The sequence below is a fragment of the Pantherophis guttatus genome, chromosome 2 (genome assembly GCF_059756535.1).
Source record: "Pantherophis guttatus breed Tessera chromosome 2, ASM5975653v1, whole genome shotgun sequence".
Taxonomy (NCBI): Eukaryota; Metazoa; Chordata; class Lepidosauria; order Squamata; family Colubridae; genus Pantherophis; species Pantherophis guttatus.
Genome location: NC_142064.1, coordinates 264,093,037 through 264,116,832, shown reverse-complemented (window position 1 = coordinate 264,116,832; position 23,796 = coordinate 264,093,037). Strand labels below are relative to the sequence as shown.

The following is a 23,796-nucleotide window of genomic DNA, read 5'->3' as shown; positions in this document are numbered from 1 at the left end:
TGTTTATTTATGCACGACTCTCTTGGGGTCCGGCCAATCGGGTTGAGGTCTGGACTTTGACTGCCATGGGAACACCTTGATTCTTTTCTTTTCCAGCCATTCTGTTGTAGATTAGCTGATGTGTTTTGTGACCATTGTCCTGTTGCTTAATCCTATGTCTATTGGACAGATGGCCTCACTTTTGACTCTAGAATACTTTGGTATATAGATGAGTTCATGGTCAATTCAAAGAGTGCAAAGTGTCCAGGTCCTGTGGCTGCAAAACAAGCCCAAATCATCACTCCTCCACCACAGTGCATGATGGTTTGTATGAGCTACTTGTGCTGATATGCTGTGTTTGGTTTTCGTCAAACGTGTCACTGCATTATGGCCAACCAACTCCACTTTGGTCTGGTCTGTGCAAAGGACAGTGTTCCAGAATTCATGTGATTTGTTCAGATGCAACATTGCAAACCTCAGCCATACTGCTATGACCTTTTTAGAGAAAAGAGGGTTTCTCTTCACAACCCTTCCAAACATACCATACTTGTTCAGTCTTTTTCTAATTGCACTGTCATGCTAATTGCACATTTAATATGCTAACTGAACCCTGTAGAATCTGAGATATAACTCTTTGTTTTTTTAGCAATTTCCCTGGCCAATGCATGGTCTGGCCTTGGGGTGAATTTTCTTGGATATCTATTCCTGGGAAGATTGGCAACTGTCTGGAATGTTTTCCACTTGTGAATAATCTTACTCACTGTAGATTTTAAATTGTTTGGAAATGGCCGTTTAAACCTTTGCAAATTGATAGGCAACAACAATTGCTTCTCTAAGATAATTGCTGATGTCTTTACTCTTTGGCATTGTGTTAACACACACCTCAATGCCGGAGACCAGGAAACTACTACAACTTCGGTTTTTATAGATGTAGTCATACTTGCTGATGATCAATTGATCAAGGGCACTTTATTAACAGTACTTGGTTGCTACTTCACCTCTTTATACAATCGAAGCAGTGATAAATTTCCTAATGGTGAGAACAATTAACCAGCAGAACAGCTTGCCTTCAGACACTGTGGTGCTCCATCACTGGAAGCTTTTAAGAAGAGTCATAAGAGCCACTTTTCCAAAATGGTATAGAATCTCCTGCTTGAGCAGAGGCTGGATTAGAAGACCTTCAAGGTCCCTTCCAATTCTGTTATTCTCTTCTCTTCTTTTGCGATGATATTATGATACCCTGATAAGTAAAACCATAGAAATGAAGGAGGGTGAACTTTCTTTTTCACTGGACTGTATTTAAAACACCCCATGCACTACTAAGAATTTGTGATTGATCCAGTCAAGAATTGAATTTTATCATTGAATGGATATTCGAACTTGGATCTGGGTATTCTTCCATGTGTCAAATAAATCATGATTAATGTAAGAGTTTATTGGAGGATTGGAGCACGCTTGCCTTTTCATTGTAATGTAAATGTTTTTCTTTTTTTCTCATCTTCTGCAACCATTTCATCCACAATTAAAGATACAATTTTATTTGAATCTTATAGACAAAGAGGATGGCAATAAGAGCACTCTGGACAACTGAGGATAACAAGCAACATTGAATAGCAAAGCAAATCAGTCCAGAAATCACAGTATTTTCCATTTCCTTCTCAAAGCCTACAATTCTTCACCTTCCTCAGCAAGTGATAGAGAAATGAGAGAAAATCAAGATTTCTAGCTGGGAAAAGTAGAGTGTGAAATTCAAGCATAGGTTACATGAAAAGTCAAGAGAGATTATTGTTCCGTTGAGCAAAAGAGGGAAATATCGGGAAGTTACTGGGGAGGAAAAGGTCAATTGGAAAGCCACGTAGAGCAGACAGTGTTGCAGGCCTCACTCTGGGAGCAAGAAAACGTCTTGAATCAAAGGACTGCTAAACAAAGAATCATTCATATTTTGGACCTCCTCGGGAATATTAGTTGTGGAAAAGCCCCATAGATGTGCCTTTTGTGGGAAAGATACGACTTGCAAATCACAGCTAATTATGCCTGAGAGGATCCAGACTGGAGAAAAGCCATATAATACTCTAAATGTGGCAAAACCTCTGATCAGAACACCTCCATTGTGGTTCTTGGAAGGACCCACACAGGAGAGAAGCTCTACAAGTGCTCCCAATGCAGTAAATGCTTAAGCAAGCATGGCAATGTGGACTCACACCAAGGAGAAACCGTTTCAATGTCCTGATTGTGAGAAATGTTTCAATAGAAACTCCAACCTCATTAGACACCAGAGAATTCACACAGGTGAGAAACCCTTGGAATGTCCTGACTGTGGTAAAAGTTTCTCTCAGAATTCCCAGCTCATGGCACACCAGAGAACTCACACAGGTGAGAAACCCTTTGAATGTCCTGATTGTGAGAAAAGTTTCTCCCACAATTCCAAGCTCATAAGACACCAGAGAACTCACACAGGTGAGAAACCCTTTGAATGTCCTGACTGTGGTAAAAGTTTCAGTCAGAATTCCAGCCTGATTCAACACCAGATGATTCACACAGGCGAGAAACTCTATAAATGTCTTGAATGTGGGAATAGTTTCAGTCGGAATTCTGATCTCGTTACACACCAGAGGACTCACACAGGAGAGAAACCATTTGAATGTCCTGATTGTGGGAAAAGTTTCAGTCGTAATTCCAGCCTGATAATACACCAGAGAACTCACACTGGTAAGAAACCCTTTGAGTGTCCTGATTGTGAGAAAAGTTTCAGTACCAATTCCAGCTTGGTGAAACACAAGAGGACTCACACAGGAGAGAAACCGTTTCAATGTCCTGTTTGTGGGAAAAGTTTCAGTGAGAATTCCAGCCTGGTGATACACCAGAGAACTCACACAGGTGAGAAACCATTTGAATGTCCTGATTGTGAGAAAAGTTTCAATAACAGTTCCAGCCTGCTGAAACACCAGACGACTCACACAGGAGAGAAACCCTTTGAATGTCTTCACTGTGGGAAAAGTTTCAGTCGTAATTCCACCCTTGTTCAACACCAGAGGACTCACACAGCAGAGAAACCCTTTGAATGTCTTGATTGTGGGAAAAGTTTTACTCAAAATTACTACCTGGTAATACACCAGAGGATTCATACAGGAGAGAAACCCTTTCAATGTCCTAATTGTGGGAAAAGTTTCAGTAAGAGTTCGCACCTCATTAGCCACAAGAGGATTCACACAGGAGAGAAACCCTTTAAATGTTCTGATTGTGGGAAATGTTTCAGTCAAAATTCCAACCTTATAAGCCACCAGAGGATTAACAAAGCAGGGAAACCCTTTAAATGTCCTGATTGTGGTAAAAGTTTCAGTCACAATTCTAGCCTGGTGAACCACCAGAGGACTCACACAGGAGAGAAACCCTTTGAATGTCCTGATTGTGGGAGAAGTTTCAGTCAGAATTCCAGCCTGGTGACACACCAGAGGATTCACACAGGAGAGAAACCCTTTGCGTGTCCTGATTGTGGGAAAAGTTTCAGTCAGATTTCCAGTCTGGTTAAACACCAGAGGACTCACACAGGAGAGAAACCGTATGAGTGTCCAGATTGTGGGAAAGATCTCAGTACTAGGTTTAACCTTCTAAATCATATGCTTATACACATAGGGGAGAAACCATTTAAGTGTCCCAAGTGTGGACGGTCCTTCAGGCAACATTCCAGCCTTATTGCACACAAGAAAATTCACCTGAAGCCTCAAGTGATGAGTGTAGAGAAGGCTTGAATTTCATTTCTAACGGCCCATTGTAAGTCCAGCTGAGAAACTGACTATTTAATTTTACTACAAATTCTTTTTGTAATGGTATTTGCCTGATTTTTTTTGTAGGCATATATGTAATGATATTAGGTGGGAAGGAGAAAGGAAGAAATTGCAACCTATTAGTTTGATAATGGCTATCTGGCCATCAGCAGAAGAAGTTGCTGGATATTTATTTTTTACAGAAATTGTGCAATTATGTAAAAATATTTTGGGAGTGTTCTTTGCATTTTTACCATGGTAGATGATATAAATGCCACATACAGAATCCCAGCCTTTTTCTTCCTTGCTTGATCCGAGATTTTTAGCCTCAGAATTTTCCAGCCAGCATCTGTTGGGGATAGGAGCACTCAGACTATAGTTAGAGATTGTGGCTCCACATATAAGGAGAAAGCGAGAGGAGAACAGAAGTAAAGGAGTTTAAAAGTTCATTTTTTCCTAAGAGCTCCTGGAATTCAGTGCACCAAGCATGTCTCTTCAGATTGTGTCAAGAATGAGGCACGCAACTGGAAGATACCATATGAATAGCAAATATATCGGGGGAGTTTGGGGCAGTGACAAAAGCAGTGTAAAATTTCAGATGTAAAGTCTGTTGTGCCTTGCAAAGTGACCTTCATTGAGAAAAGCTGTAGGAATATTGAATTGAGAAAAGGGATTGTGGTTTTGAGAACAGGATCTCCAGGTTCATTCACAACTCCTGCTGTGAACTACTTCACTTGCAGGTGCCTCCTTGTTAGCCTTTGACGGCTTAGGTGTGAGCAGCACCAAGGAACTGATACGTTTGTGGTCTCCGCTGCTGCTTGGGGAGATGTGAGGAAAAAATTGTACAGTAGATAATTTCTAAAATAGCATTGCATAAGAATCATGAATAGCTTTTGAGAAAGAAAAATAAAGGAAAGTCTCAGCATTTCTGTAAACATTGGAAGAATGTAATGCAAAACCTTCTCCCAACACATGGAAGATGTTTCCTGTGCTTTCACTTCTCTTCCAGGGATCTTTAATTTTTTTCAAACTGAATCCTTCAAATATGTAGATGGATTATCCTGATTTTACTGGGATTGGAAGACACCAAAAATTCCAAGATTGTTTGTTTCACCAACACAATTCAAACACAATTCATTTCATGTGATACCTTTGCAGGACACCCAACAACCAGGCCAAGTGTGTGGAGAAACCAAGAGGCTCTTGGCCTGAGTCTTAAGTCCAAGTGATTTAGAATTTAAACATGTGCAAAGTTTCTAAAATTTAAAATAGTAAAAATATATTTAATCAATTTTCCTTGTTTTCTTTCTTTGGTGTCACATTTTAGTACACCATTTTTATCATTTCTCATCTTATTATAGTTAGGAGTTGGAAATATGATCCCAAAGCCTCTGAATCTCTTACAGGGCTATATATGTAACAATATCAAGCAAACTTAAATAAAGCCAACTTAAGAGTTAGAAGGGATGGTCTATAGGGCCAGGTCAAAAGCCATTAGTCCCCACTCAGAAGAACAGTCCATTTCCTCAGAATCAAAATTTGAAGCTCAGATTGAAAGGTGTAAATGGTTGCTGAAGGTCCTGCTTTAGGCACAAAGCCATCTCAGAGACCTTGGCCTGTCCAGTCCTCTCAGGCCTTGGAAAGGGGAAATCTTCTATCAAAAAACTTTGCCAAGGAAACTGCAGGGAAATGGGAGTGCAGGATAACCGGTAGCAGACATGTGGCTTGGGTCGACGAACCTGTAGCGACCACTGGCTGGCCACACCGCTGAACCAGTCCCCTCGGTCACCACTCGCTCACCCTGCCTCGTTTCTGCAAAGGCAGAGCCTCCTCCTTGCAGAGTGATCCAAAGGGGAGGGGGATGCTGCAGAAAAGGGCGCCTTCCCTCTGGGCCTCCCGGACTGGCTCCGCAGGGCTTGGGGCTCTGAAGCAGTCCACTGGCTTCCCACCCGGCTACCTGCCTGCTATCTTTAACTGCCGGTGCCACTGTGGGAACTTGGCCCGCAGAGTCTGGTGTTCCGGGGAAGGAGGCTCAGCCACGGTGCCGCTTCCTGTTGGTGAAGAAGCAGAGCAAGAAGTGCAGAAACTGGCAGCAGCTGGCGGGGTGACAAACCCCCATTCGGGTGGAGGGCCAGGTCCAGCTGTGCCACCACGGAGCCCGCAGCACTTTCACTTCGGGCTGGGTGATGGCGCTTACCTGGGCGGGCCAGTGCGGATAGCTCTTCATCTTGCTGAAGATCAGGTCGCTGTAGTTCCGCAGCCGACCAGAGTGGAACATGGAGTGGGCAGAGAGGCCGAGGCAGCCCCCGCCAAGACCACCCTTGCCAAGCGATTGCCATGCCTCCCCAGCAACAGATGCGCCAGGGCCACCTTCACCACCTCTGTGTGTTGCACATGGAAGGGGCCGCCGCTGTTGCTCTCGCCGCCCGCCTCGCCTGGCTGCAGACGTCCACCTGCCCTCCTGGAGCGCGCCGCTGCCGTTTGCTTTCGTTTCACAGTGGGAGAAGGAAGAAAGTGAACGGCGGTGCAGCAGTGCTCCACGAGGGCAGGCAGGCGTCTGCAGTCAGGCAGGGAGGGAGAGCGGCAAGAGCGGTGGGTTGTTCCAGGAAGAGCCTGGTGTTTCCCTCAGCGGCAAATGCTGAGATTTGAGGTCTACAAATCATGTTAAAGGGCGAACTATTGATGGTTGCGTGGAAGGGAAACAAACTGAGCGTGGGACGGAGAGAGCGCGGCGATGGCCCTGGCATCATCCTGCCACAGCCCACCTATAAAGTCTTTGGCTCTGTGTGCAGCGCCAATGGAGGCTCGGGGATTTCAGGTTAGGAGCTAGCATGCACCCCAATCCTGAAACAGTGGCGATGAGCTAAAAGACGATTGTTTACCCCTCACTCTGGGATTCGAACCCTACCCCTAAGTAAAGGTGACAGGCAACAGGGAGTCCTGTGCAAGTTCTGAGAAAGCCGGCTTTTGGGTTCCCAGGCCCCATTTAAAGCCCTTTGGCCTCAGCAGTTCTACAGGAAGTTTAGAATGGGACTGGCCACCGAGGAGGAAAAGGCCCAGAGCTGAGCTTCCCAATCTTTCTTTAGGCAGCCTTGAGCACACTTAAAAAACAAGCCCTTCTGCCTGGATGCTTCTGTCCACTTTCCCACATCCCACCTATTGCTCCTTCTCAATCTGCCTGGACTTTTCTCCTCCCCTCTTTGGATCACCCTGCAAGGGGGGGGGGAATCTGCCTTTGTAGAAACAGGGTGGGCGATTTGTACAGAGGATTGGCGGTGGGGATGTGCGGCCCTCCGGGATGGAGAGCAGGGCAAGAGAAGGCTCTTGAGTTTTGCTTGGCCAGTCAAGCCAGATGGCGGATGGAAACTCAAAGCGTTGGGGGCTTCAGAAGGGCAGAATGTGCTTCAGAATGTTCAACTCCTGACTCTTATCAGTGAGTGATGTGAGTGATGTTAAGTTGGCCACGCCCACCCAGCCACATGATCACCAAACCACGCCCACAGAACCGGTAGTGAAAATTTTTGGATTTCACCACTGGACCTCTTGCTATCGAAACAACGATAAAAAGTAAATAATTCATGTTTACTATGAAAAACTATACGATCAAGAGACAATTGATAAAATAAAAGAATACTTAGAAAAAGCAGAGTTAACTAGAATACCAGAAACAGTTAAAGCAACATTAGAAGAAAGAATAACAATGATGGAATTAATGGAAGCAATTAAAAGACAAAAGAATGGCAAAACATCAGGCCCGGATGGGCTACAAGTAGAGTTATATAAAATATTACAAAACTCCATAGATAATTCAATGTTGGAAGTATTTAGTGAATTAATGTTAGAGGTGAAAGTACCAAATTCTTGAATGGAAGTATACATTACGCTCATACTGAAAGAGGTTTCAGACTTGCATCAGATAAAAAAACTATTGACCAATATCTTTATTGAATCCGGACTACAAAATATTTGCTTCAATAATAGCAGAAAGACTAAAGAGATCTTTAAATCAATTTATACATGCAGATCAAAATGGCTTTTTACCTAAGAGACAAAGATAATATGAGAATAATTTTGAATACACTGGAATATTATGAAGCACATCCAGAGAAGCAAATGGTACTGATTTTCTTTGATGCACAGAAGGTGTTTGACAATGTGAACTGGCAATTGATGCTGACACAATTAAAAGTTATGGACTTTGGGGGGTGATTTATCAAGATGATAAGGCAATACACTATAAACAAAACGCAAAGGTGATGGTAAATGGAGATGTGACCGAAAAGGTTAAAATCAGAAAGGCTACAAGACAGGGATGTCCCATTTCACCATTATTATTGGTATTGACACTAGAAGTATTAAATAGAAGTATTAGACAGGATAAGGAGATAAAAGGTATGGAAATAAAAAAGGAAGAATACAAATTACAGGCATTTGCGGATGATTTGGTTTTTATCTTACAAGATCCACAAGAAACAGGGCCAAAATTAATAGAAAGAATAGAAGATTATGGCGAAGTGGTAGGATTAAAAATAAAGAAAAAATTAAGATTTTAGTGAAAAATATTACAGAGAAACAGAAAAAAGTTAATGAAGAAATTAGACATTCAGATTACTAAGGAAGTAAAATACTTAGGGATTCAATTAACAGCAAGCTGTGTAACGATTAAGGAAGATAATTATAAGCTTATACAACAAATCAAGATAGATTTGGAAAAATTGGAAAGTTTGCAACAGGAACAGAAGAGAGAGTGATAAACTAGTTATTTATTGGGTATCAAATTAGAAGAACAAGTGAAGAATGATAGCATGGGCAAAAAATTTTGGTTATACAATAGAATTAGAAAAATGGCAGCAACCATGGATAGAAATTACAAATTACCAATGTCAACTGCATATAAAGAAAACTTGTATAAAATATTTTATAGATGGCATTTTTCGCCAGCAAGATTGGCAAAGACGTTTAAAGACAAATTAGCTAAATGTTGGAAATGTCACCAGACATCTGCGTTGTATTATCATATGTGGTGGAAATGCACAGAAGCCAAAAATACTGGACAAAAATACAAAACCGAAATATTTTTGTTGGGGATTTTACCAGAAGCTTATAAGTAAAGAGAATGTATACTTGATTATCCATGCATAACTGCAGCTAGAATTATATTTGCACAAAATTGGAAAAATGAAGAGATTCCTACGGATGAGAATGTGATTAGGAAAATATTAGAATGTGCAGAAATGAATAGGTTAACACTTGCAGTTAAAGAGAATGAATAAACTGAATATTATATTGTATGGCAACTATTTTACAGATGGTTAGAGAATAAATATGCAAGTTAGAAATAAAAGTAGATTAGTGAAATATAGAAAATATATTAATAGAATTAAATAAGCTAAGAAGAGAATTGTTATAGTATTAGATATGCTATGTTTATCAGTATTAAGTTAAAAGCATGCAAATCATGAACATGGCTGTAAATTTTAATTGTTATTGCACAAGACATTTGTACCCAGACGACACGCTGTTTAATGGAAGATGGATTGTTTGTATTAAAATAAAATAAAATAAAATAATTTTTTTTAAAAAAAGTGGCGGTGCCCCATCATTTGAGGCTTTTCAGAAGAGATGAGAAAGCCACTTGTCTGAAATGGTATAGGGTGTCCTGCTTGACCAGAGGCTGGAATAGAAATCCTCCAAGGTCCCTTCCAATTCTGTTATTCTCTTCTGTTCTGTTGCGATGATGTTTATGATACCCTGATATGTAAAACCACTAGAAATCAAAGAGGTTGTACTTTCTTTTTTACTGGACTGTATTTGAAAACAATGCTATGCATAGTTGCATAGTCATAGTGTCCAATGGTCTCTGAGCTGCAGGGCTAAAAGTTGTTGCCGAGGCTGTTGAAGGCAAATGTGTTGTCTTTTTCTTTTTTCTTTCTGTGAGATTCTAAGAAAGAGCAAACCTCATAAAAAATGAAAGAGAGATCCTGAACAAGAAAAGAGCAGATTTATTAGAAATATATATATATATAAAGCTATATATATATATATAAATTCAAGCTTTTGCAAAAGAGTTCTCCCATGAAAGAGAGAACGTCGGATCACTCCACTGACAAGAGTTTATATAGTTTTTCACAATGTAGCAACACAATAGGAATGTCCCCTTTGGGACTTGTGGTTAGATCTTATATAACACATGTGGCTCTCTACACAATTTCCGTTCTGGAATTTCCCTCCAAAATTCCCTGCACAGATGTTCTTCTTGACAAGTCATTAAACTCAGCCAGATCAGCCTGACCCAAGTTAGAATGTACCCAGAACTTTCAATTCTCCAAACCAAGCATTTTATTCTTACAAAACAAGTGTTATAGGAACATTACCGTTCCCCTTTTCTGTTCCAAACCTTACCGCCTACTCATGTCCTGATTATGAGGTTACATCAGGATACATGAGATATATATAAAGGTTAAATATGGCGTTACTCAGGCTATGCTTTTTACAGGAATAATTCATTTTCTCACAATTTTTTTATTTCCATGCTTCTGCTGTGGCTGTAGCAACTCTCAATGGCTGCTTTCTCAGCCGTCCGGTTGAGAGGCTTTTTCCAACCAGCCAGGGAATTTGCAACTTCCCTGTGCTTGCCAGTCACTGCCTCTCTCATTCACCGTCCCTACAGGACAGCTTCGGTCCAAAAACACCCTCAGATGGCTGCGATATCGACAATCCTTCGGGAGTCCCCGAAGAAAGCTTCATTTCTCTGTGGGCGCTGGCCACGACTCACACACCCCAGCTCCTACTTGTGAAAAATCTTCCTCACTGTAGAATGATGGATTTTAAATTGTTTGGAAATGGCCTTTTAAACTTTCCGAAATTGATCGGCAGCAATAATTGCTTCTCTAAGATCATTGCTGATGTCTTTACACTTTGGCATTGTGTTAACACACACCTCAATGCCAGAGACCAGCAAACTCCTACAACTTTGGCTTTTATCAATGTAATTATCCTGGCTGCTGATCAATTGATCAAGGGCACTTTATTAGCAGTACTTGGCTGCTACTTTGCCTCTTTATACTATGTAAGCAGTGAGAAGTTTCCTAATAGTGAGAACAAGTAACCAACAGAACGGCTTGCTTCAGAAGTTGTGGTGCTCCATCACTGGAGGCTTTTCAGAAGAGATGAAACAGCCACTTGTCTGAAATGGTATAGGGTGTCCTGCTTGAGCAGAGGCTGGATTAGAAGACCTACAAGGTCCATTCCAATTCTGTTATTTTCTTCTGTTCTCTAGCAATGATATTTATGATATCCTGATAAATTAAACCATAGAAATCAAATAGGGTGTACTTTCTTTTTCACTTGACTGTATTTGAAAAAATCCTTTGCATTGCTAAGAATTTGTGATTGACTTAGTCAACAAGTGAATTTCATCATTTTTCATTGTAATATAAATGTTTTTTCTTTTTTTCTCATCTTCTGCAACCATTAAAGATGCACTTTTATTTGAATTTTATAGACAAAGAGGATGGCAATAAGAGCCCTCTGGACAACTGAGGACAACAAGCAACATTGAATAGCAAAGCAATTCAGTCCAGAAATCAAAATATTTTCCATTTCCTTCAGAGAGCCACACAATTCTTCACCTTCCTCAGTAAGTGAGAGAGAAACAAGAAAAAATCAAGAAGAGATTTCTAGCTGGGAAAAGTAGAGTGTAAAATTCAAGCATACGTTAACATGAAAAGTCAAGGGAGATTATTGTTTCATTGAACAAAAGGGGAATGTTTTGAAGTTAGTGGGGAGTTAAAGGTCAATTGGAAAACCAGGTAGAGCAGACAGTTTTGCAGGCCTCCTTCTGGGAGCAAGAAAACGGCTTGAATCAAAGCACTGCTAAACAAGGGATCATCCATATTTTGGACCTCCTCAAGAATATTACTTGTGGAAAAGCTCCATAGACATGACAGTTGTGGGAAAGATACGACTTGTAAATCACAGCTGATTATGCCTGAGAGGATCCAGACTGGAGAAAAGTCATACAATACTCTAAATGTGGCAAAACCTTTGGTCAGAACAAGTCTATTGTGGTTCTTGGAAGGACCCACACAGGAGAAAAGCCCTACAAGTGCTCCCAATGCGATAAATGCTTTAGCGAGCATGGCAACGTGGACTCACACCAAGGAGAAACCACTTGAATGTCCTGATTGTGGGAAATTTTTCTATCATAATTCCAGCTTGGTGACACACCAGAGGATTCACACAGGAGAGAAACCGTTTGAATGTCCTGATTGTGGAAAATGTTTCAGTCAGCATTCCAACATGGTGACACACCAGAGGATTCATACAGGAGAGAAGCCGTTTGAATGTCCTATTTGTGGGAAAAGTTTCAGTAAGAATTTCAGCCTTATTGGCCATCAGAGGACACACACAGGAGAAAAACCCTTTGAATGTCCTGATTGTGGAAAAGGCTTCAGTCAGCATTCCAACCTGGTGACACACCAGAGGACTCACACAGGAGAGAAACCCTTTGAGTGTTCTGATTGTGGTAAAAGTTTCAATACCAATTCCAACCTGGTGACACACCAAAGGACTCACACAGGAGAGAAACCCTTTGAATGTCCTGATTGTGATAAAAGTTTTAGTAACAATTCCAACCTGGTTCAACACCAGAGGATTCACACAGGAGAGAAACCCTTTAAATGTCCTGACTGTGGAAAAAGTTTCAGTCACAATTCCTATCTCATTGGCCACCAGAGGATTCACACAGGGGAGAAACCATTTGAATGTCCTGTTTGTGGGAAAAGTTTCAGTAAGAATTCCCACCTCGTGAAACACCAGAGGACTCACACAGGAGAGAAACCCTTTGAATGTCCTGACTGTGGGAAAAGTTTCTCTCAGAATTGTACCCTTGTTCAACACCAGAGGATTCACACAGGAGAGAAACCCTTTAAATGTCATGACTGTGGGAAAAGTTTCAGTCAGAATTCCACCCTGGTTCAACACCAGAGGACTCACATAGGAGCAAATCTCTTTGAATGTCCTGTTCTTGGAAAAGTTTCTCTCAGAGATCCCAGCTCATGGTGCACCAGGGGACTCACACAGGAGAGAAGCCCTACAAATGCTCCCAATGTGGTAAATACTTTAGCGAGCATGGCAACGTGGACTCACACCAAGGAGAAATCGCTTGAATGTCCTGATTGTGGAAAATGTTTCAGTCAGCATTCCAACATGGTGACACACCAGAGGACACACACAGGAGAGAAGCCATTTGAATGTCCTATTTGTGGGAAAAGTTTCAGTAAGAATTTCAGCCTTATTGGCCATCAGAGGACACACACAGGAGAAAAACCCTTTGAATGTCCTGATTGTGGAAAAGGCTTCAGTCAGCATTCCAACCTGGTGTCACACCAGAGGACTCACACAGGAGAGAAACCCTTTGAGTGTTCTGATTGTGGTAAAAGTTTCAATACCAATTCCAACCTGGTGACACACCAAAGGACTCACAAAGAGAAACTCTTTGAATGACCTGTTCATGGAAAAGTTTCAGAGATCCCAGCTCATGGTGCACCAGAGGACTCACACAGGAGAGAAATTGAATGAGTGTCCCGTTTCTGGCAAAAGTTTCAGTTGGAATTCCAACCTGGTGATACACCACAGGAGAGAAACCATAGAAGTGTCCAGACCGTAGGAAAAATTTCAGTATTAGGACTAGCCTTTTAAATCATATGCTTATACACACAGGGGAGAAACTATTTGAGTGCCCTGAATGTGGATGGTGCTTCAGGAAACATTCAGCCTTATTGCACACAAGAAAATCCACATGACGCCCCAAGTGATGAGTGTAGAGAAAGCTTGAATTTCATTTCTAATGTCCCATTGAAAGTCCAACTGAGATTTGCCTATTTTTTTGTAGGCAAATATGTAATTGTATTAGATGGGAAGGAGGAAGGAAAAAATGGCAACATACTATTTTGATAATAGCCATCTGGCCATCAGCAGCAGAAGTTGCTGGATATGGGTAGTCCTCAGGTTACAAATGTAATGGATCCTGCCAATTCCATCCGTAACTCGAGAATTCGTGGGAGTGAATCTCTTACATTGAACGACATCACTTCCTGCTTTCGCTCTTCCATTTGCTGCTTTTTTGCCTCAGATCATCCTGATGACACTCCAGTACCAAGAAAGCAACCCCTGGAGGCTGCACATGGCCTCTTGAGGCTACTTTCTTGTCCACAAAGTGCTTGAGGATTGCATTCCTGTAGGCTTTGGTAACCCTTGGCAAAAAGCCTTTGCCTGTAGGGACACGGCTTTGGAGGAGTGTGTCTGCTCATCCAAAGCTCTGCTGGTGCCAACAAATTTTTTTTGCAAAGGACTGTTGAAGCATACGCAATCTCCCTGCAGGCTTCAGCTAGGAAATGGCAAATGGAGGGAAGGGCTGAATGACCGAAACTTTCCCTCAGTTTGCAAATGCCCAGGTCTCAATTCACAGAGAATAGAGGCCTTAAGTGTGAGATTACACAAGATCTTGCAATATGTTAGGCCTCTGTTCTTTGCAAATGTGTGCAAAGAAACTGCAACAGAGAGGAGGTCTTTTCAAGATAAGTGAGTCTCCACAGGCGAAGTGCCTATGAAGACCGGGCGGTGGGGGGACAGAATATGTGGGGTGAATGTTGCAGAGCCTCTGCAGTCATTTGTAAGGGTGAACAACTGCTGTGGTGCTGGAATATTCATAATCTCGGGGTTTGTTGGTAAATGCTGCGGGCGCTTATCGCGTAACTTCGAACATTCGCTAAGGGACCCGTGGAAGTGGAAGTGGAAGAAACCATATGAATAGCAGATATATTGGGGGAGTTTGGGGCAGTGACGAAACCAGTGTAAATTTTCAGATGTAAAGGCTGTTCTGCCCTGCAGGTGACCTTCGTGGAGAAGAGCTGTAGGAATATTGAGTTGAGGAGAAAAGGGATTATGGTTTTGAACACAGGACTTCCAGGTTTATTCGCAACTCCTGTTGTAATCTCCTTTGTTTTTAGGAGCCTCCTTATTAGCCTTTGATAGCTGGTGGGTGAGAGCAGCACCAAGATACTAATACTTTTGTTGGGGGGGGGATTGGTGGGTAGATGTGGTGGGGGGGAAATGTACAGTAATGTTTCACTGCTAAAAGAGCATTGCATAAGCATCTTTAGCAGCTTTTGAGAAAGACAAATAAAGGAAAGTGTCAGCATTTCTGTAAACACATTGAAGACATTTCCTGTTCTTTCAGTACTTCTCTCTCAGGGCTTCTTAATGTTTTTATCCTTGAAATATAGGGAGGAACATTATTTGTGGCAGCAAAAGTGACATTTTAGCTATGCAGATGAATGGTCCTGATTTTTCTGGGATTGGAAGACACCAAAGAATTCCAAGATTTATTTCCCCAACACCATTCCCAAAGACAGGTTACATTTTTTTTAGTAGATCTCATTACATGAGGGACACCCAACAGCCAGGACCAGGCCAGGTGTGTGTGGAGAATCCAAGAGGGTCTTGGCCTGAGTCTTAAGTCCAACTGATTTCAAATTTAATCATATGCAAAATTTCTAAAATTTAAAACAGTAAAACTATATTTAATCAATTTTCCTTTTTTCTTTCCTTGGTGTCACATTTTAGTGTACCATCTTTATTATGTCTCATCATAGTTAGGAGTCGGAAACCCTTTCAATAATCCCAAAGCCTCTGAATCTCACAGGGCTATATAACAATATCAAGCAACATTAAATAAAGCCAACCTAAGAGTCGGAGGGCATGGTTTACAGGGCGAGGTCAAAAGCCATAAGTCACCACTCAGACGAACAGTCCATTTCCTCAGAATCAAGATTTGAAGCTGAGATTGAAAGGTGGAAAGTTGGTGTTGTTTGGAGGATACTGGATCTTGAAAGCTGCAGCCTTGAATTTGAGGCTCGAGTAGCAGGAACAGCTGAATGTATAGATTTTGTGGGGACAAAGAAAGCCCACTTTGGTGATCACGAGGCTAGAGCCTGAGAGACGCTCATTTATTTATTCATTGGTTTAATTTATATGCCGCCCTTCTCCGGAGACTCAGGGTGGCTTACAATGCGTTAAGCAATAGCCTTCATACTTTTGTATACACCTGCTTAGTAGGGTTTTCGGGGGCCCCTAAGCGGTGTTCTTTTTATACAAAGTCAGCTTATTGCCCCCACAGTCCGGGTCCTCATTTTACCTACCTCAGAAGGATGGAAGGCTGAGTCAATCTTGAGCCTGGTGAGATTTGAACTCGCAGTAATTGCAGCTGGCAGCTAAGTACTACTTAACAGCACTTTAGTCTGCTGCACCACCAAGTGTCTATTTCTGGTCCTGCTTTAGGCACAAAGCCATCTCAGAGACCTTGGCCTATCCAGTCCTCTCAGGCCTTGGAAAGGGGAAATCTGCTTTCAAAAAACCTTGCCAAGGAAACGGCAGGGAAATGGGAGTGCAGGATAAGTCCCCAAAACCTACTTTTGCAACTGAGCGAACCTTGAAGAGTGAAGCTTGACTTACTTAGCTTCTCAAGATTAGGGAATACCGTAAACACCACCTCCCTAATGAAGGTCTTGTTTGTGTGCACAGCCGCCAAATGATTTCCAGCTTCATCCTATCAATAGAATAATGAAACATGGACCAATAGCTGGAAACATCCACTCTCCTTGCTTCCAAATCACGTCTAGATAGGAGATATTTTATCTATCTGCATCCTTGCAGAACCTAAATCTCACTAAAGGAAAGAGTTGCTCTAAGCAGCCTTTCCAATCTGCGCAGGAGTTAGACTTCAGTCTTATTACTCCCAAATTTTGGGCAAAAGACTTGGAGGGCAGCAGTTTGCAGAAAGCTGATGTATAGATTTTGCACTTTCTTAGGGGTGACTCAGTGGAGATCAAAACCTCTCTGCATCCCAAACGTTATGGCTGATTTCTTGTGGTTCCCAAGGATTTAGGACCCAGGAGGATCAGTGGGTCAGAGGCTCAAAGGGAGGGAACTTCATTCGTACTGCCCAGAGATGCTTCCAAGCACACTGATGCTAAATGCCTTGTGTGTCTATAACTTTGCATACACAGAAGTCTCCATTAGGTCAAAGTGAGAAAGTCACATACCCAGCAGGGCTAGAAAAGGGGGCTTAACAAGAGTAGATGACTTGTCTATTTGTGGTAAGAGAAACGTTTCCAAAAGGCATTTCAAACAGTCGGAAAAAATGTTGATAATACAGATGTGCATACAAAAATGTATCAAGGTCACACCACTCTTTCATACACATTCCTTTTTTTAATTCATTTTTTAAAAAAAAAAAAGTTTGTTTTTTTTGAAACATAAACAAAAAATACATCTTTTCAGAACGAGCCATTGATCTGGTCAAAATTACAATTACTAACTTCTCTTTAACAAAAGCTTTATCCAAATCTCCACTAATTACCATCTTATAACAATAAAAATAAACAAAGAGAAATGCCTAACTTATAATGATTTACTCAAAACAATTACCTTTCTATTGTTTGACCTCAATCTTTTTTTTTTTTTGTAAATCTTTTTTCCCAACATAAACATAAAAAAGAAATTTTTTTCAAGAACGAAGTCTTGGTCCGGCCACAAATGGGTACACTAATTTAACAAATGAGAACACACAATTTTAACATAAATTCCAACGTCTTAATAAATCTTTCTATTATCTCATCATACATCCTAATCTCCTACTAAGGCAGAGCTCATTTTTATATGCAATTATAAATTCAATTATAAATCAACATTCAATACTGCTTTATCTAAATTTTTGTATCCCTTGCTCCTTTTAGCCAGAACATTAAACACAAAGACAACCTATTCTATTAATCTATATATTTACCTTACAATTTTATCACCACAAATCTTAAATTCCAAATGTATACAACTCAATTTTTATTTCAATTTATTAATCAAAATTTCTATTTTTCTTGTTTTCTAAACCCAATTCTTCCTATCATGTTCTTAAACTTTTAACACAGAGATCTCAAAATTTACCCTTTCATTTTAATTATCACCCAACATTATTCTTCAGTATATTCTCCTCATTCTCCTCCATTACTCCACCTATTATTTGGCTGATTTCCAGCATAGCATATTTTGGCTGAGTTTTCAGCATATTCTCCTCCATAACTCCCCCTTTTATTTGGCTGATTACCAGCATTTTCCATTGTTTTGGCTGATTTCCAGCATGCTTTGTTTTGGCTGATTAACAGCATTCTCCTTAACTCTGCCTATTATTTGGCTAATTTCCAGCATTTCCAGCAGGTATATACAAAAGTATGAAGGCTATTGCTTAACGCATTGTAAGCCGCCCTGAGTCTCCGGAAAAGGGCGGCATATAAATGGAACCAATAAACAATAATAAACAATAATTTCATTATTTGGCTGATTTCTCAGCATATTCTCCATTAACTCCAATTTCTATACTGCTAACTTATTAAAAATTTCTTTTTCCATATATTGTCTATTAATCCACTGTTTCCAACTATACTCTTCCAGGTGTATCCCCATTTATTTCTTAATATTAATCATTTCCAACATGTATTAAATGCAAGCACAATTATAACTCCCATCTGTGTACCTTAGTACATCATCTAGAATCATTAACAATTGATCATCATTATCATCCACCACTGTGTTATCAAATTAAAACTAAAACATGTTACAAGAAGTTATGCTTTTATGAACATATCACTTTTAGTCACCTTAGTTTCCCATTTCTATTTTTATTATATTTCTATCTTTATTTACCATAAACACTACTTGTTTTTAGTTAAAGCTCATTTAAATTTTGAACCATTTAAACAATTAAACATTTAAACATTGCTATCTAATTTATCTATTTTGCTTTTCTTTTCCTTATCTGTCCATATGCATTTCAATTCAAAGTCAATACTTCCACCCTTAAAACTCTGCATGTCCTTTTTAGTTCTATTATAAAATCTGTTTCCAGTAAAACATCAATTTCTCCACTTCTGGTCCTGCGCCAAGCCTTTTGTTTCACCTCAATCTTAATTTTCAAATAACACAACTTAATATTTTACATCATTATTACCCTGAATTCTATCTATTCAACAATGCCATTATCCTAAAACCCGTTACTTAAATCTTAAAATCCTAACCCAATATCATTTCAATTTTCTTTTCTCTTTTAGCTTAAATGAAGATATCTTAAATATATAAATCCTTACAATTACTAAGAATATTTACATAATATTTTAACTGTTAATATTTACCATCTTCATTTTTCTATTTATCTCAGCATAGATCTTATTTTACTGTTACTCCCAACATAATCATTTCATTATTATTATTTATTCCAACATAGTCATTTTTATTTTAACTATTTGTCCCAGCATATCATCTCCATCTTATCATCTTCTTTTAGCTGTTAATCTCAGATTAACATCTTTAATATTACTGTTACACCCAGTATAATCATCTTATTTTTCATATTATCATTATCATCTTTATAACAATTTAACAACGAGACTTAGTTCTTATATTAAACACATCCACTTATGAGTTAATAAATTTAACATAATCTATTTCTCTTATATTCTACCTTCCCTCCTTATTTCAATTTTATATCTCTATAACATATTCTTCACATATTCATATTCAATGCTTATTCATCTATAAAGACCTCCTTTTTATTATTACTATCCGTCTATACATTGCTTTCCATTTTTAATCACATGTTTATCTTCTTTTTTTCCAGCCATCTATATCTTATTTTCTCATCTGTTAGCATATATTTCTTTTGAATTTCAATGTCCTCAATTTACATCCTCCGTAGATCATTTTAGTTCTTTTTCTTACTTCTATTCCAAGCAACATATATCAGTTATTTCTTCTTTCATTCCTATGCCTGTTGATTTCTTTCATTCCTGCACCAATTAGTACCAATTATAAAAGTTCTGTTATTTTTTCCCTTTTTTTTTCGCCAAAGTCGAGCCATCTACAGACAAAGAGAGAACACCTCCTCCACCAAGATCCCATGGCTATTATCTGTAGCATTCACAATGTTCCAAAACAAGAAGCAAGTTACAATGTTCCTTTTTAAACCAGAAGGTGTCTCTCTTCAGTCTACAATTTCCATTAGTCATGCAAGTATCCATTTTTTTTACAATTATATAACAGTCCTATTTGATTCTCTTCTTTTTCTGTGTTTTAAAAGTATTAAATCTGTTTTCTTTTTTTTCCCCCTTAAAGCTCCAGTTTAAAACTTTGTCCAGTCTTTGAACCTTGTCCCAATATTTAATTTTTTTCAGTTAGATCTATTCATCAATCGATTTTCTATCAAGTCTTTTCCTCTTTACTTTTAATTTTAAAAATATCAAATCCTCTTCTTTTTTAAAGTCCAATTCAAATTTAAAACTTTAGCCAGTCTTTTAGTCAAATCTCAATATTTGGTTTTTTTCAGTTGATTCTATTCCAATTTCCGGGCGGGTCTTTGTCTCTTTAAAGTTTCATTTCAGAATTGTCATTGCCCCTTTGTTCTTTAGCTGCTATTTTTGGCTAGGGGTCTTATAGTTAAAAATATTGCTCCAAGCGTTGTTACATGCCTGGGTTGGTTGTCACTCAACCGACTTCAGAGAGCTCCGTTCTTTTCCACTCTCCTCCAGCACATTTCTTAGTCCAGTTGTCCCAGCTTCGTGGCAGCTGCCATGGCTGCTGCCCCCTGCTGCCGACTCACAGAAAGTTCCCACCGACCTCCGAGGAACTTGCCCGTTCCTCTTGGTCGTCCGAGGCGCCTCTCTTTCTTCCCCATCCCTGCAGGATGGTTCCGGTCCAAAGACCCATTGGCAGCAGTTCGGCAGTCGGAGTTTTCGCGGGACACATCAGAGCCCACTATTTCCCCGACTGTCTCGCCACGACACCAAACCAGAAGAGTTCTTTTTAAAATTCAAAATGTTAACCTAATAAATGTACAAGACAAATAAAAGCAAATGATAGAGAAGCAGGAAGGAAATTGAAAAAAGAAAAATAATATAATTGCACCTTTCACCCTTTTCTCTGTTGAGAAATTTTCTTCACACACTCTTATATGGAAATTATCTCTGCTCAGTTGACCAGAATAAAAACTTACTTTGAAACTGATCCTGGCCTGAAGTCCATTCCTCAGAGAAATCCAGTCCAACATTTCCGTTCCATGTTACTCATGTGGGCAGAGAAACAGGGAGATTTTCTCAATGCACAGGTGGCAAGCAGTAACCAGACACTCATGGTAGAGTCCCACTTAAGGGCTCCTTGGGCCAGGTGGGATCCCAGGGAATGAGACGGGACCAACAGGCCATGTGTTTAACTTGTTGCTGCAGGAGCACACTCGCACATACACTGTAGTTTGTAGGGACCCACCAAGCTTCTTGGAGCAGAGTTAAAAGTCCACTTCCTCCTCCTGCGGCTGAATATTCCTGTGGCAGGTCTGTGACTTCTCTGAGGAAACTGTTGTGGCCCACTAGTAGCCTGTGTGGATCGTGGCTGATCCCGACGACAAGGAGGCTGGTGTGGTGTCGCGCCAGCAGTCTGTGCAGCCGACACTCGAGTCAGACAGCGAGGAGGCTGAAGAGGATGTGGTGCCAGATGCAGAGACTTAGCCAGGGCCTTCAGAACCTCCAGAGGCTCCTTCAAGTGGAGAGAGCGAAGTGGAGGAGCCTCTCCTCAATGCTTGAGCACGCAGGGCTGCCAAAAGGCAGGAATGGCTACTCAGGAGGAGGAGGTCTCCTCGAGAGTAAGGATTGAGGCTAATTGGCCACTCCTTTAGCCTATTTAAGTCGCATGCAGTTAGTAATTTGTTGCTGGAAACAACGTGTAATTATTACAGACCATTTTGGAGAGTGAGTGTCTTATCACATCTTGTTTTCTCGGCTGGTTGCCAACCTTTGTCGGACTTTGTTTATTCTTGGTATTTCATAACTTTGATAAAGACTGTTGCACGGAGAGCCTGCATTCTGGAAAGGAGTCTGTTTGGGATTAAACGGAGTTTTCGGAGCTTGGTGTGTGTCACAATCCTTGGGAATCCGGAGCTGGGGCAGAACCGAAACACTGTTGATGATTGTGGGAGCCTCCCAGAACAATAAGCAAGTTAGAAGGACATAAAGTATGCTGCAGAACAAGTTAACCAAGGTCTCTTTGGGGTGGCACTCAATGCCTGATGATTTAAAGGATTAATGATTGCACGTTTCTTGACAACAACTGTCATTTCTTTCTTCAGGGGGAAGGAAATGAATAACAACAACTGTCATTTTCTTCTCTCTCTCTCTCTCTCTCTCTCTCTCTCTCTCTCTCTCTCTCTCTCTCTCTCTCTCTCTCTCTCTCTCTCTCTCTCTCTCTCTCTCTCTGTCTCACACACACACACACACACACACACACACACCTGTGGATATCATAAACATCTCAGTGAGATCAACATGACTACTCACCAGCAGTGAATAGGGAGGAAGCGAGAGAAAAGGGAGAAGCACAAAGGAAGAGAATATTGTGGCCAAACCTGCCTCATCTGAAGCAACCAAATGACTTCAGCATATATTAAGCATGCCAACAATCACTGTGTTGAAACCAACCAAAGCAAGCATGGCTGAGACGATACAATCTCTTAATGGAAAACTTTAATGAGTACATCATATTGGCAAAGATGAGGGCAAAGGCAGATCTGACTGTTTCCTGCACAAACCCACTTCGTTAAAGTTCAAGTTTTCCCTCCCCCCTATTAGGCCAGGTCACATTGTCCAGTGGAGACTTCTAGTATTGTTGTGAAAAAGTCTTTTTTAGCTCTGGTAAACACCTGAAGCTTGACACACTCTGCACAATCTCTATACAACTATTGAGGTACAGGAGCATCTCAGAGATTAGTAGTGAATGTAACTCAGTGGTCTGTGTGGATAATCACTGTGGATGTTCCATGACTGAGTGGAGAACAAAGCGTTATCTCCAGTGGTGGGATTCAATTTTTTTAACAACCGGTTCTGTGGGTGTGGCTTAGTTGGGGGTGTGGCTTGGTGGTCATGTGACTGGGTGGGTGTGGCTAGCTGGTCATGTGACTGGGTGGGCGTGGCTAGCTGGTCATGTGACCAGGTAGGCGTGGCTATCTGCATAGGGACTACTCAGAGGGCTGAAAAAAGTCATTTCTGACTGGTCCTCGCACTTTTGACCGGTCCTCACACTTATGACCATCCTCACATTTATGCCCGTTGCAGCATTCTTAACCGTGTCACTCATTTCACAACTGCTTCTCTTCACCATGGTGACAAGATAGGGCAAAAACATAAAATGTGAGGACAGTCGTAAGTTCGAGGACTGGTCAAAAGTGCGAGGACCAGTTAAAAATAACTTTTTCAGCCTTCTGAGTAGTCCATATGCACAAAAGGACTACCCAGAGGGCTGAAAAAAGTGATTTCTGACAGGCCCTCACACTTTTGACCAGTCTTCGCACTTATGACTGGTCATCATTTATGCCCATTGTAGCATTCTTAACAACCGTGTCACTCATTTCACAACTGCTTCTCTTCACCATGGTGACAAGATAGGGCAAAAACATAAAATGTGAGGACAGTCGTAAGTTGGAGGACTGGTCAAAAGTGCGAGGACCAGTCAAAAATAACTTTTTCATCCCTCTGAGTAGTCCATATGCATAAAAGGATACAGCAATAGAGAGGATGAAGGAAGGGAAGGGAAATTAGAGTAGGATTGAGGGTAAGAAAGGGAGGAAGAGAGGGAGGAGAAGAAGAGGGGGGGGAAGAGAAAGTAAGGAAAGAAAAGAGAGAGGTGGTAGGTTCGAGGAGAAAGATTGCTGTACAATAAAAAAGATGAAAGGGAAGAAAACCAACCCCAAACAAATATAAAGATATTAAGGTAAAGAATGAATTGTTAAACTTTAAAGAATAAAAGAGAACAAATATGAACAAATACAATAATTAGAAATGCACATACAAACGTACAATGTATTTTCTTTGAACAGAGTATTTGGCCAGTTCACAAATTTAAACAGTGTTTAGTCATTTCAATTAAATTTACAATTTCTATATTTCATTTTTGCCATATT

At 40.5% G+C, this 23,796-nt stretch overlaps 2 protein-coding genes across 2 annotated transcripts in view; both read left to right on the top strand.

Annotated features, from left to right (window-relative positions):
- LOC117657051 (uncharacterized) overlaps positions 1-21,746 on the top strand; it is a 72,582-nt gene extending 50,836 nt beyond the window's left edge. Inside the window, 6 exon segments of the mRNA XM_087885237.1 lie at positions 1,533-3,722; positions 5,584-6,240; positions 10,414-10,536; positions 11,607-12,762; positions 12,765-12,885; positions 12,887-21,746. Of these exon segments, the coding sequence (XP_087741363.1) occupies positions 2,163-3,722; positions 5,584-6,240; positions 10,414-10,536; positions 11,607-12,762; positions 12,765-12,885; positions 12,887-13,250 (3,981 nt within the window). The 5' untranslated portion in view covers positions 1,533-2,162 and the 3' untranslated portion in view covers positions 13,251-21,746.
- The window catches only part of LOC117663200 (uncharacterized), a 163,517-nt gene that overhangs the window by 20,358 nt on the left and 119,363 nt on the right, over positions 1-23,796 (top strand). The gene's annotated exons all lie outside the window — the stretch shown is intronic.